At 39.8% G+C, this 12046-nt stretch overlaps 1 protein-coding gene across 6 annotated transcripts in view; it reads right to left on the bottom strand.

Moving 5' to 3' along the window:
* The window catches only part of AGO3 (argonaute RISC catalytic component 3), a 133134-nt gene that overhangs the window by 7798 nt on the left and 113290 nt on the right, over nt 1-12046 (bottom strand). For 4 of the 6 annotated variants that reach the window (XM_012439807.2, XM_064363683.1, XM_064363684.1 and 1 more), the window contains 4 exons: nt 11321-11515; nt 10857-10991; nt 8064-8165; nt 237-436 (listed from right to left, as the gene is read on the bottom strand). In XM_012439807.2, coding sequence (XP_012295230.1) covers nt 237-436; nt 8064-8165; nt 10857-10991; nt 11321-11515 — 632 coding nt within the window. The remainder of the gene's footprint in view (nt 1-236; nt 437-8063; nt 8166-10856; nt 10992-11320; nt 11516-12046) is intronic. The other 2 variants (XM_064363681.1, XM_064363682.1) reach the window with 2 other exon arrangements.

Genomic DNA, 12046 nt, shown 5'->3' with positions numbered 1-12046 from the left:
TATTACCAATAATCTCTCCTTTGAATTAATGTGGCAAAGCAACTAAGTTACGATGTCATTCTATTACTAATGAGCCTAGATCATATATTTCAATAGGAAACCTTGGGCAGTCAGTTCTGACTGTCATCACTTTTCACACGGATCACTGACTCCTCTAATAGCTTGTGGAACTTGAAAATCCTAACATGCAGACAGTATCTGGATTTGGGTGAGAACCTGTTAGGCTTTTATATTACCTGTCATGTTCTTTGTCCACAAGATGATATCTGGCTCTAAATGCTACCAGGTGAGCATAATACGCTGGTGCAGGTATAGAAACAGACCGTGTACAGCGTACGTAAGTGTGGCAGAGCTGGTAAGTTAGCAGCTGAAGTTCATCTGCAGTAAAGCAGTTATCATCCCATAAAACATGATAGTGTGAAGGACGACTGGTACCCTAAAGAGAAGGCAATAACATATACTGTTGAATTTTGAACTTTTTTTGTTTTGTTTTGTTTTTTGAGACAGAATCTTGCTCTGTCGCCCAGGCTGAAGTGCAATGGCATGATATTAGCTCACTGTAACCTCCACCTCCTGGGTTCAAGTGATTCTCATGCCTCAGCCTCCCCAGTAGCTGGGATTACAGGCATGTGCCACCATGCCCAGCTAATTTTTTGTATTTTTAGTAGAGACAGGGTTTTGCCTGTCTCAAACCCCTGACCCCAAATGATCTGCCTGCCTTGGCCTCCCAAAGTGCTGGAATTACAGGTGTGAGCTGCTGGGCCCAGCTGAATTTTGAACTTTTAACTAAATATTTAAAACCAAGTCACATACAAAACAGCTTTGGCACTTTGGGAGGTCGAGGTGGGAGGGTAGCTTGAGGCCAGGAGTTCGAAGCCAGGAGTTCAAGACCAGCCTGCACAACACAGTGAGACTTCATCTCCACAAAAGGTAAAAAAAAATTAGCCAGGTGTGGTGGCATGCACCTGTAAGTCAGCTACTTGGGAGGCTGAGGCAGGAGGATCACTCGTGCCTAGGAGGTCAAGGCTGCAGTGAGCTGTGACTGCACCACTGCACTCCAGCCTGGGTGACATAGTGAGACTTTGTCTCAATAAATACATACATACATACATACATACATACATGAATTAAATGAAATAAAATAGAAAAAAGTAAAGCTGGGAAGATGTATAAAAAAGTTTTTAGTCTCCGTAAAATATTCTTGGTTATTTGCTGACTGCAGCAGAAGTTTTAAACTGATATCCTAAAGGAAAACTGTTCAGGCCGGCCATGGTGGCTCATGCCTGTAATCTCAGCACTTTGGGAGGCTGAGGTGGGAGGACAGCTCAAGCCCAGGAGTTTGTGACTAGCCTAGGCAACATAGGAAGATCTCATCTCTACAAAAAACATTTAAAAAATTAGCCAGGTGTGGGCCGGGGGAGGTGGTTCATGCCTGTAATCCCAGTACTTTGGGAGGCTATGGCAGGTGGATCACAAGATCAGATTGAGACCATCTTGGCCAACATGGTGACACCCTGTCTCTACTAAAAATACAAAAATTAGCTGGATGTGGTGGTGTGTACCTGTAATCTCAGCTACTTGGGAGGCTGAGGCAGGAGAATTGCTTGAACCAGGGAATCAGAGGTTGCATTGTGCTGAGATTGCACCACTGCATTTCAGCCTGGCGACAGGCGAGATTCTGTCTCAAAAAAAAAAAAAAAAAAAAAAAGCCAGGTACCATGGCATGGACCAGTAGTCCCAGCTAGTTGGGAGGCTGAGGCAGGAAGATTGCTTGAGCTCAGGAAGTCAAAGCTGCAGTAAGGGGTGTTCGTGCCACTGCACTCCAGTCTGGATGACAGAGCAAGACCCTGTCTCAAATAAATAATAAAACAAAAATAGGCCAGATGTGGTGGCTCACACCTGTAATCCCAGCACTTTGGGAAGACAAGGCAGGTGAATCACTTGAGGTCAGGAGTTCAAGACCAGCCTGGCCAACATGGTGAAACTCCCTCTCTACTAAAAGTACAAAAAAATGAGCCAGGTGTGGTGGTGCATGCCTGTAGTACCAACTACTTGGGAAGGTGAAGCAGGAGAATCACTTGAACCCATGAGACAGAGGTTGCAGTGAGCTGAGATTGCACCACTGCACTCCAGCCTGGGTGACAGAGCAAGACTCTGTCTCAAAAAAATAAAATAAAATAAAAATAATAAAAATAATAAAAATTTTAAAAGTTAAAAAGGTAAAGGAAAACTGTTCCCTAAAGTTTCTGGTTAAATATATTGGAAAAATATTCCTATCTTGAAGATTCATAATGGTCATTTGCATACCAGTGCTCTTCAAAAGTTCTATAATAAAAAAATCTGTTTAAACTGGTTATTCTGGAAATAGAAAAAAAATCTGTTTAATAGCATTTCTAAAACTTACTTGAACAGAGAATCTTTCTCCTCTGTGATTTTTAAAATACAGTCATCTGGATGTAATGTGATACTTATTAAATATGGGAGGAAACATTAGGTTAAAATATATAAACCAGTCATATAGGATTTATTTATTGATTTATTTAGAGACAGGGTCTGCAGTCTCAACCTCCCAGGCTCAGGTGATCCTCCCCTTAGTCTCCGGAGTAGCTGGGACTACAGGCACGCGCCACCACACCCCGCTAATTTTTGTATTTTTTATAGAGATGAGGTTTTACCATGTTGCCCAGACTGGTCTCCAACTCCTTTTTTGGGCTTTTATTATTTTTCATGGACACATAATATTTGCACATACTTATGAGGTACAGAGTAACATTTTGATACACATACATAATATATAATGATCAAATCAGGGTAATTAGGATATCTACACCTCAAACATTGTGCTGGGAAAATTCCAAACTGGCTCTCCTGGTTATTTGAAAATATAGAATAAATTGCTAATTATAGCCATCCTATAGTGCTATAAAATATTAGAACTTATTCCTCCTATCTAGTTGTAATTTTGTATCTGTTAACCAGCCTTTGGTAACCCCCTCCCTTTTCTGCCTCTAGTAACCACTATGTTATTCTCTACTTCTATGACATACAGTTTTATAGCTTCCACCAGTGAGATGATGCAGTATTCATCTCTCTGTGCTTGGCTTATTTCACATAACATAATGTCCTCCAGGCTCATCCATGTTGCCACAAATGACAGGATTTCATTCTTTTCTGTGGCTGAATAGTAGTCCATTGTGTATAAATGCCATATTTTCTTTATCCATTTATCTGTTGATGGACACTTAGGTTGATTCCATATCTTGGCTATTGCAACAGTACTGCAATAAACGTGGGGATGCACATATCTCCTTGACACAGTTTCCTTTCCTTTGCATATATACCCAGTAGTGGGATGGCTGGATCATATGGTAGTTTCAATTTTAGTTTTATGAGGAACTTCCATACTGATTTCCATAATGGCTGTACTAATTTAGATTCCCACCAATAGTGTATATAAGTTCCCCTTTCTCTGCATTCTTTGTGTTTTTGATAATGACTATATTAATTAGGGTGAGATGATATCTCATTGTGATTTTAACTGGCATTTCCCTGATGATTATTGATATTGAGCATTGCTTGTTTGTTTTTTTTGGGGGCAGAGTCTTGCTCTGTCGCCAGGCACCAGGCTGGAGTGCAGTGGCACGATCTAGGCTTACTGCAACCTCCGCCTCCTGGGTTCAAGGAATTCTCCTGCCTCAGCCTCCCGAGTAGCTGGGACTACAGGCGTGCGCGACCACGCCCAGCTAATTTTTGTATTTTTTAGTAGAGATGGGGTTTCACCATGTTGACCAGGATGGTCTCGATCTCTTGACCTCGTGATCTGCCTGCCTCAGTCTCCCAAAGTGCTGGGATTACAGGCGTGAGCCACCACGCCTGGCCATTGAGCATTTTTTCATATACCTGTTGGTCATCTCTATTACTCTCCTGAGACACCTGCCCATTTTTAAATCAAGTTATTTGTTTTTTTGCTGTTGAGTTCCTTGTATATCCTGGATATTAATAACTTGTTTTTTTGAGACAGTCTCAAGAGTCTTGAGAAAATAATGTATATTCTGCAGCTGCTGGATGAAATGCTTTGTATATATCTGTTAGGTCAATTTGGTCTAAAGTGTGTTTTAAATCCAATGTTTCTTTGCTGATTTTCTCTCTAGATGGTCTGTCCAGTGTTGACAGTGGGGTGAAGTCCCCAACTACTATTGTATTGGAGTCCATCTCTCTCTCTCTTTAGATCTAATAATACTTGCTTTATATTATATATCTGGATGCTCCAGTGTTGGCTGCATATATATATACAACTGTTATTTCCTCGTGGTGAACTGATCCCTTTAGCATTATATAATGACCTTCTTTGTCTCCTTTTACAGTTTTTGACTTAAAGTCTGTTTTGTCTGACATAAATATAGCTACTTCTGCTTGCATTTCTTTTCCACTTGCGTGGAATGAATAACTTTCTCCATCCCTTCACTTACAGTTTATATGTATCTTTATAGGTGAAGTGGATTTCTCTTAGGCAGCATATATTTGGATCATTTAAAAAATCAATATTTTAGATGTAAGAGGTACATGTGAGATTTGCTACATGGATATATTATACCCAGATGGTGAGCTTAGTACCCAATAGCTAGTTTTTCAACTCATTCCCCTCTCCCTCCTCTCTAGTAGTCCACAGTGTTTATTATTCTCATGTTTATGTCCATGTGTGCTCAATGTTTAGGTCCCACTTAGAAATGAGAGCATGCAGTATTTTGTTTTCTATTCCTGTGTTAGTTTGCTTAGGATTATGACCTTCAGCTGCATCTATGTTGCTGCAAAGGACATGATTGCATTCTTTTAAAAAATTCATTCAGTGGCTGGGCATGGTGGCTCATGCCTATAATCCCAGCACTTTGGAAGGATGAGGCAGGTGGATTGCTTGAGCTCTGGAGTTCAAGACCAGCCTGGGAAACATAGTGATACCTCATCTACAAAAATACAAAAATTAGCCAGGTGTGGTGATGCATACCTATAGCCCCAGTCACTCAGGAGGCTGGGACAAGAATATTGCCTGAGCCCGAGCCTGGGAGGCAAAGGTTGCGGTGAGTTGAGACTGCATTACTGCACTCCAGCCTGGGCACCAGAGTGAGCAAAAATTTCCTTTAGCCAGTCTACATCTTTGCAGTAGGTAATTTGTTTACATTCAAGGATACTACTGATAGCTGGAGACCTACTTCTGTAATTTGTTAATTGTTTTCTGCTTGTTTTATATATCCTTTCTTCCTTTCTTATTGTTTATCATTGTGGGTTGGTGGTTTTCTGTAGAGTAATAAGGTTTGAATCTTTTCTCTTTCTCTCTTGTGTATCTGTTCTACCAGTGAGTTTTATACTGTTGTGTGTTTCCATAATAACAATTGTTGACTTTTTGCCTCCAGATGTAGGATTCCCTTGAACACTTCCTGTAGGGCAAATCTAGTGGTGATAAATTTCCTCAGTTTTTGCATGTCTGGGAAAGACTATTTCTCCTTCATTTCCAAAGGATAGCTTTGCTGGATATAGAATACTTATTTGTTTATTTATTTATAGAATACTTATTTATTTATTTATTTATTGAGATGGTCTCAGTCTGTAGTCCAGGCTGGAGTATGGTGGCACAACCACAGTTCACTGGAACCTCTGCCTTTGCCTTCTGAGCTCAAATGATACTTAACTGGCTACAGTATTCTTGGCTGACAATTGTTTTCTTTCAGCACTTTGAATATATCATCTCAATCTCTCCAGGCCTATAAGGTTTCTGTGAAGAAATCTGCTGTTAGTTTAACAAGGATTCTGTGACTTGATGCTTTTCTGTTGTTTTTAGAATTCTGTCTGTCTTTGACTTGACAATTGGACTATAATGTGCCTGGGGAAGAACCTTTAAGGGCTGGATCTGTTTGCAGACTTTTGAACCTCCTAGATCTACATGTCCACATTTTTCCCCAGATTTAGGAAGTTTTCAGTTATTATTATTATTATTTTTGAGATAAGGTCTCACTCTGTCACCCCAGGCTAGAGTATAGTGGTGTGATCTAGGCTTGCTGCAGCCTTGACCTCCCAGGCTCAAGTGATTCTCCTGCCTCAGCCCTCTGAGTAGCTGGGACTACAGGTGGATGCCACCATGCCTGGCTAATATTTGTATTTTTTGTAGTGACGGTGTTTCACCATGTTGCCCTGGCTGGTCTCAAACTCCTGAGCTAAAGCAATCTGCCCACCTTGGCCTCCCAAAGTGCTGGGATTACAGGTGTAAGCTACCATGCTCGACCTGTTATGTCATTCACATAGTGTAGGTTTTCTACACTTTCCCTTTCTATTTTCCTTCTGGAACTCCCATAATACAAATATTTATTTGCTTACTGGTGTTCCATAAGTCTCAGAGGCTCTCTTCACTCTTTTCATTCTTACGTTGTTTTTTTTTTTTCTGACTCGGATCTTTTTCCAAATTACCTATTTTCAGGTTCAGAGATTCTTTTTTTTGCTTGATCAAATCTGCTGCTGAAGTTCTCTATTGTATTTTCCATTGAATTCTTCAGCTGCAGATTTCTGTTTGATTCTTTTTTAATTTCTATCTTTTTTTTGAATTTCTTGTTCATATTGTGAATTACTTTCCTGATTTTGTTGAGTTGTCTATTGGTATTTTCTTATATCTCAATATATTTGGGCTATCCCAATATCTATGGGATACAGAGCTGCTCAGCTCTTCCAGGGCACCAATTCCCCAGTGCCACTTAAGCCCAGGCATGGGGACTATGCCTGCTCTGGGTGGCCCAGACATGGTTTCCCTGATATGCAGGGAACTGCTTCAGCTTAGGTACTAGACTGTGTGACTGCTCTGGGTGACTAAGGCACTGCTTCCTGAGATGCAAGGTACTATTTAGGCACTGGAGAGGTATGATCTCTCTCTCTTTTATTTATTTTTTATAGAGATAGAGTTTCGCTCTGTCACTCAGGCTGGAGTGCATTGGTGTGACCTCTGTTCACTGCCAACCTCCGCCACCCGAGTTCAAGCAATTCTTTTGCCTTAGCCTCCAGAGCAACTGGGACTACAGGCATGTGTGCCACCATGTCTGGCTAAGTTTTTTGTATTTTTAGTAGAGATGGGGTTTTGTCATGTTGGCCAGGCTGTTCTTGAACTCCTGACTTCAGGTGATCTGCCCTCCTTGTCTTTCCAAAGTGCTGGGATTACAGGTGTGAACCACCATGCCCGGCCAAGGTATAACCTCTTTAAGTGGCCAAGGAGCAAGGTGTAACAGGTGCTTGCAGTTCAACAGGGCTGTCAGGCCACTGGGTTGGGGTAATTTGGTGACAGCCTCAACGATAAAGGGGCCATGGCCACTTGCTCCTGGAGCAAAACATACTCCAGCTATATAGTTCCTCTATAGGTACATGCTACCATGCCTGGGGAATTTTTGGTTTTTTTTTTTGTAGAGATGGGGTTTCTCTATGTTGCCCAGGCTGGTCTTGAACTCCTGAGCTCAAGCAATCTGCCCATCTCAGCCTCCCAAAGTGTTGAGATTTTAGTCATGAGCTAATACACCCAGCCCAATTAAACTCTTTCACATGCTTAATACCTACCAGTAAATGTCAAAGTTTTCTATAAAATGTTATCATCATTAGCTGAGTGCAATGGTACATGCCTGTTGTTCCAGCTACTTGAGAGCTGAGGTGGGAGGACTGATTGAGCTCAAGAGTCCAGCCTGAGCAAAAGAGCATTTTTTTCTCGATCTCTCTTTTTAAAGAGGCATATGCTAAAGGAACAATCAGGTACTTCTACATGTTTTAAAAAACATTTAAGGTAAATTAAGGGCCTGTTTTAGGGAAATGCATTCTATTAAGCTACTCATAGTCTGGTATTTTCATAAAAATAAGTTCCTAAGCCCCTCTCAAGGTAAGGAAAGGGAAGACATTTGTTTACTGAAAGTTTCTTTTAATTTCACATGGAAACAAGTTGGAATGCAAAGAGTATTTCTTTATCTTTTTTCTTAGATTTAAAAAAATACATGTAAGAATGATAGTTCTTGTATTAAAATATTTTACCCAAAGTGTAGGCTTACCTGTATTCCTGCATGGCTACAGAGGTAAAAATCAAACTCATATGGGTGTGTAATGTCTGTATCAACTGTTGTTCCAGCTGGGATATTGCCACTTCTTCCAACCTAGATTTGTTTGGTCAAAGTTTAAACAAACAAGAAAAAGGTAAAAAATGTATCTGAAAGCACTTTAAAAAATGTATGCATAAAAAGGCCGATCCTATGTTCACTACTTTCACTTTGAAATATAACTTAAGCAATCATTCAGAGCAGACCTTATGCAGGTCCTGGTTCCTGTTCCTAAATGTTGCTGAAAGGGAATGCTGATACACAACAGAGATAGTCTCTACTACATGCTTCGCTAATAGTTGTAGGGGCAAAGACACTAAAAAAAATTTTTTTTTAAATTAACTTAAAGTGCTCCAGTTTATGGTACCTGTGCATAGTAGGTATTCTTGAGCGTGTGATATATGAAGATAAACATTTACCTTGGAGACAACTAGATGTTTAGAGAGAGAGAATGCTGACAACATCAACAACAGTCACACCATTTGTTAACCATTTATGTGTCAGGCACTTTAAACACATTATTTCTAAATCCTGATAACAATCCTGCAAGTTAGGGATTATTTCCATTTGTTTAGTGAAGAAAAGGCTCAGGAATACAAAATTATTCGCTAAATAGCACACAATAAAGGGCAGAACTGAGATTCAAATAATGAAATAATTTCAAAGGCCTTATTTCTTTTATTTCATACTATCAGTTTCAACATCTTGTAAGAGAACAGATACCATGATTTTCTCTGAGTGTATATAATATAACTGAAATGACTCAAAATTCTTGATAATGCAAGCTCCTTATAAAAGACTTAAAAATGCTTATTATACCCGCCTCCACTGCCCTATCCCAACACATTTAAAATTATTAACTGTAAGTCTAGGTTTACAAGGCTAGCAAATCAGAAACTATTTTACTGACTCAGATATTATTTTTGCCATGTGAGTGACTGTTACAAGGTGGTATCTTGAATTATAGCCGTGTGGAACAACTAGCTACACTTTACCAAGCACAAAACAAAACAGTTTATCATCTACTAAATTATGCCAACTCTTAAAAAAATACTTAACTCTAATAAATTAGCAACACATAAATCTTCTAATTAATACATACAAAAAGTTGTAGGCTGGGTGTGATGGCTCACACCTACAATCCCAGCACTTTGGGAGGCTGAGGTGGGTGGATCACTTGAGGCCAGGAGTTTGTGACCAGCCTGGCCAACATGGTGAAACCCTGTCTTTAACAAAAATACAAAAATTAGCCAGGTGTGGTAGCACATGCTGTAATCCCAGCTACTCAGGAGGCTGAGGCAGGAGAATCGCTTGAACCTGAGAGGTGGAGGTTGCAGTGAGCTGAGATCATGCCACTGCACTCCAGCCTGGACAACAGAGTGAAACTATCACAAAAACAGAAACAGAAACAAAACCAAAACCAAACCAAAACAAAAATACCTCATAATGCTGCTGGTGAGGATTAAATTGATTAAATTTATAAGCAATACTTAGAACAATGTCTACTATTATTATTTCTTCTTCTCTATTACTATCACTATCACCACCACTCTACAGCTAGCCAAACTTTATTTATTAATTTTTTTTTTGTTCCCATCACTCTACTAATGAGAACTAGCCAAACTTTACTGAGTACTTAGTATGGGCCAAACCCTGTTCTAAGTACATTATGCATTTTATTTAATTCTCCCAACAACGCATATGAGGTTGAATAATATCAATATTATCCAATCTTGCTAAGAAATAAACAGGCACAGAGATGTTAAGTTGCTTGCCCAAAGGAGTACAGCGAGTATGTATGCCAAAGACAAAACACTCCTTAGTTCCTTTCTATCAAATCCCTTTCTCAAGGGGACACAACACTTGGTATCACTAGATTTCTCTGCTCCAAGATTTGCAGGATGAGGGCAGATGGGATGAGAGCACTGAAAATGACGGTAAGACTGCTGTCTTGCTGCACACAGATAAAAAAACATATTTCCTTAGGTATTTATATCTCTCTTTCCTAATTATAAAACACATACATTCACATTATAAAATGCGTAAAATAATTCTGTGAACTTTAAAGGAAACATGGCTTAAAAGTTAGTTTGTATAAATTTCCACTTTTTTTTTTTTTTTTTTTGAGATGGAGTCTTGCTCTGTTGCCCAAGCTGGAGTACAGTGGCACCATCTTGGCTCACTGCAACCTCTGCCTCCTGGGTTCAAGCGATTCTCCTGCCTCAGCCTCCCGAGTAGCTGGGATTACAGATGTGCACCACCATGCCTGGCTAATTTTTGTATTTTTAGTAGAGACAGGGTTTCACCATGTTAGCCAGGCAAGTCTTGAATTCCTGACCTCAAGCAATCTGCCTGCCTTGGCCTCCCAAGATGCTGGAATTACAGACGTGAGCCACTGCACCTGGCCTGAATTTCTGCTCTTTTAAAAAACTAATTTGTACAAGATATTTTAAAAAGACAATGTACCTTTTTTCCTGAAGATTTTAGGAAAATATGAATAGAAGAATAATTTTAAAACTATCAGTTTCTTCACAACAAAAAAGTAGAATGAGATTTTGGACATTTGGAGTGTGACTAGAAATTCTATTAAGTTAAAACTAATCTATTTCTATACTCATAAAGTAATTGTTGAAATCTGCTACTATATACTGGAAACCCTGTTATTGGCAGAGGGCCCCTGTTGAGTGCTCTATGAACTCTGTTGAATAAACTTGGTTTATAATAGTATTACAACAGAGGTGAGATTACCCTTTCTGTCCTATCAGCACAAAATAATCGAGTATGATGTCTCTTCTGAACTACAATGTAGGTTATTCCAGGTTGATAGTCTTTCTCCAAACTGATGCAGGCTTCTCGAATTGCTAGTAGTTCATAATATAATACCTAGAGAATATAACATGGAAAGATTCAATACAGTCAGCTATTTGTTTTTATATACTTCAAAGTAGAATAATGATCTAATCTCAGGATTCCTTAATCTCATCGCTCTATAACTAATATGCTTCTTGATTCCATTTTAATGATTAGCAGAACATGGTCTTAGCAAGCAAGGCATACACATTCACAACAAACATTTTCAAAAAGAAAATCTAAGAAAATACCAAGTTTTGACTTGGGAACTCTAACAAGCTTTTTAACTCCAGAACGAGACACCACATTATAAACACAATATCTGATTTCACCATAGTCTGATGAGATTCTAGGCAACCAACCTGCCTAAACTGCCCCTCTGAAACACCATCCCGATAAAAGATGATACGAGTAGGCTTGAACCGAGTTGACTTATAAAACTGAATAAGAAGTTCCCGGACCATGGAGGCCAAGTCCTGGATGATCTCCTGTCGGGGTCTCTGAACTCTTACTGTGGCACAGTATCTGCTTGGGTGGGCATCCATACTACCCACAACCTAGGTTGGAAAAAGTAAAAAAAAAAAAAAAGAAAGAAATAAAGATAATCAAAATTACATGAATGTAATTTACATTTTTGTTTTACTGTAGCCTTACATTTATCACTTTACTTTCAGAGTAATCAAAATAGTAATTCTGAGTTGGATACAACGGCATGTGCCTGTAGTCCCAGCTACTCAGGAAGCTGAGGTAGGAGGATCACTTGTGCCTAGGAATTTGAGGCCAGCCTGGGCAAAATAGCAAGACTCCATCTCTGTCTCTCTCTCTCTCTCTCTTTTTTTTTTTTTTTGAGACAGAGTCTTGCTCTGTTGCCAGGCTGGAGTGCAGTGGCGCGATCTCAGCTCACTGCAACCTCTGCCTCCTGGGTTCAAGCGATTCTCCTGCCTCAGCCTCCTGAGTAGCTGGGACTATAGGCACGTGCCACCACACCCAGCTAATTTTTGTATTTTTAGTAGAGATGGGATTTCACCATATTGGCCAGGATAGTCTTGATCTCTTGACCTTGTGATCTGGCCCCCTCGGCCTCCCAA

Source organism: Aotus nancymaae, unplaced genomic scaffold (genome assembly GCF_030222135.1).
Source record: "Aotus nancymaae isolate 86718 unplaced genomic scaffold, 86718_ANA_hifiasm-v0.15.2.pri h1tg000053l, whole genome shotgun sequence".
Lineage (NCBI taxonomy): Eukaryota > Metazoa > Chordata > Mammalia > Primates > Aotidae > Aotus > Aotus nancymaae.
The sequence above is the reverse complement of the archived record's forward strand: the minus strand, read 5'-3'. Positions and strand labels throughout refer to the sequence as shown.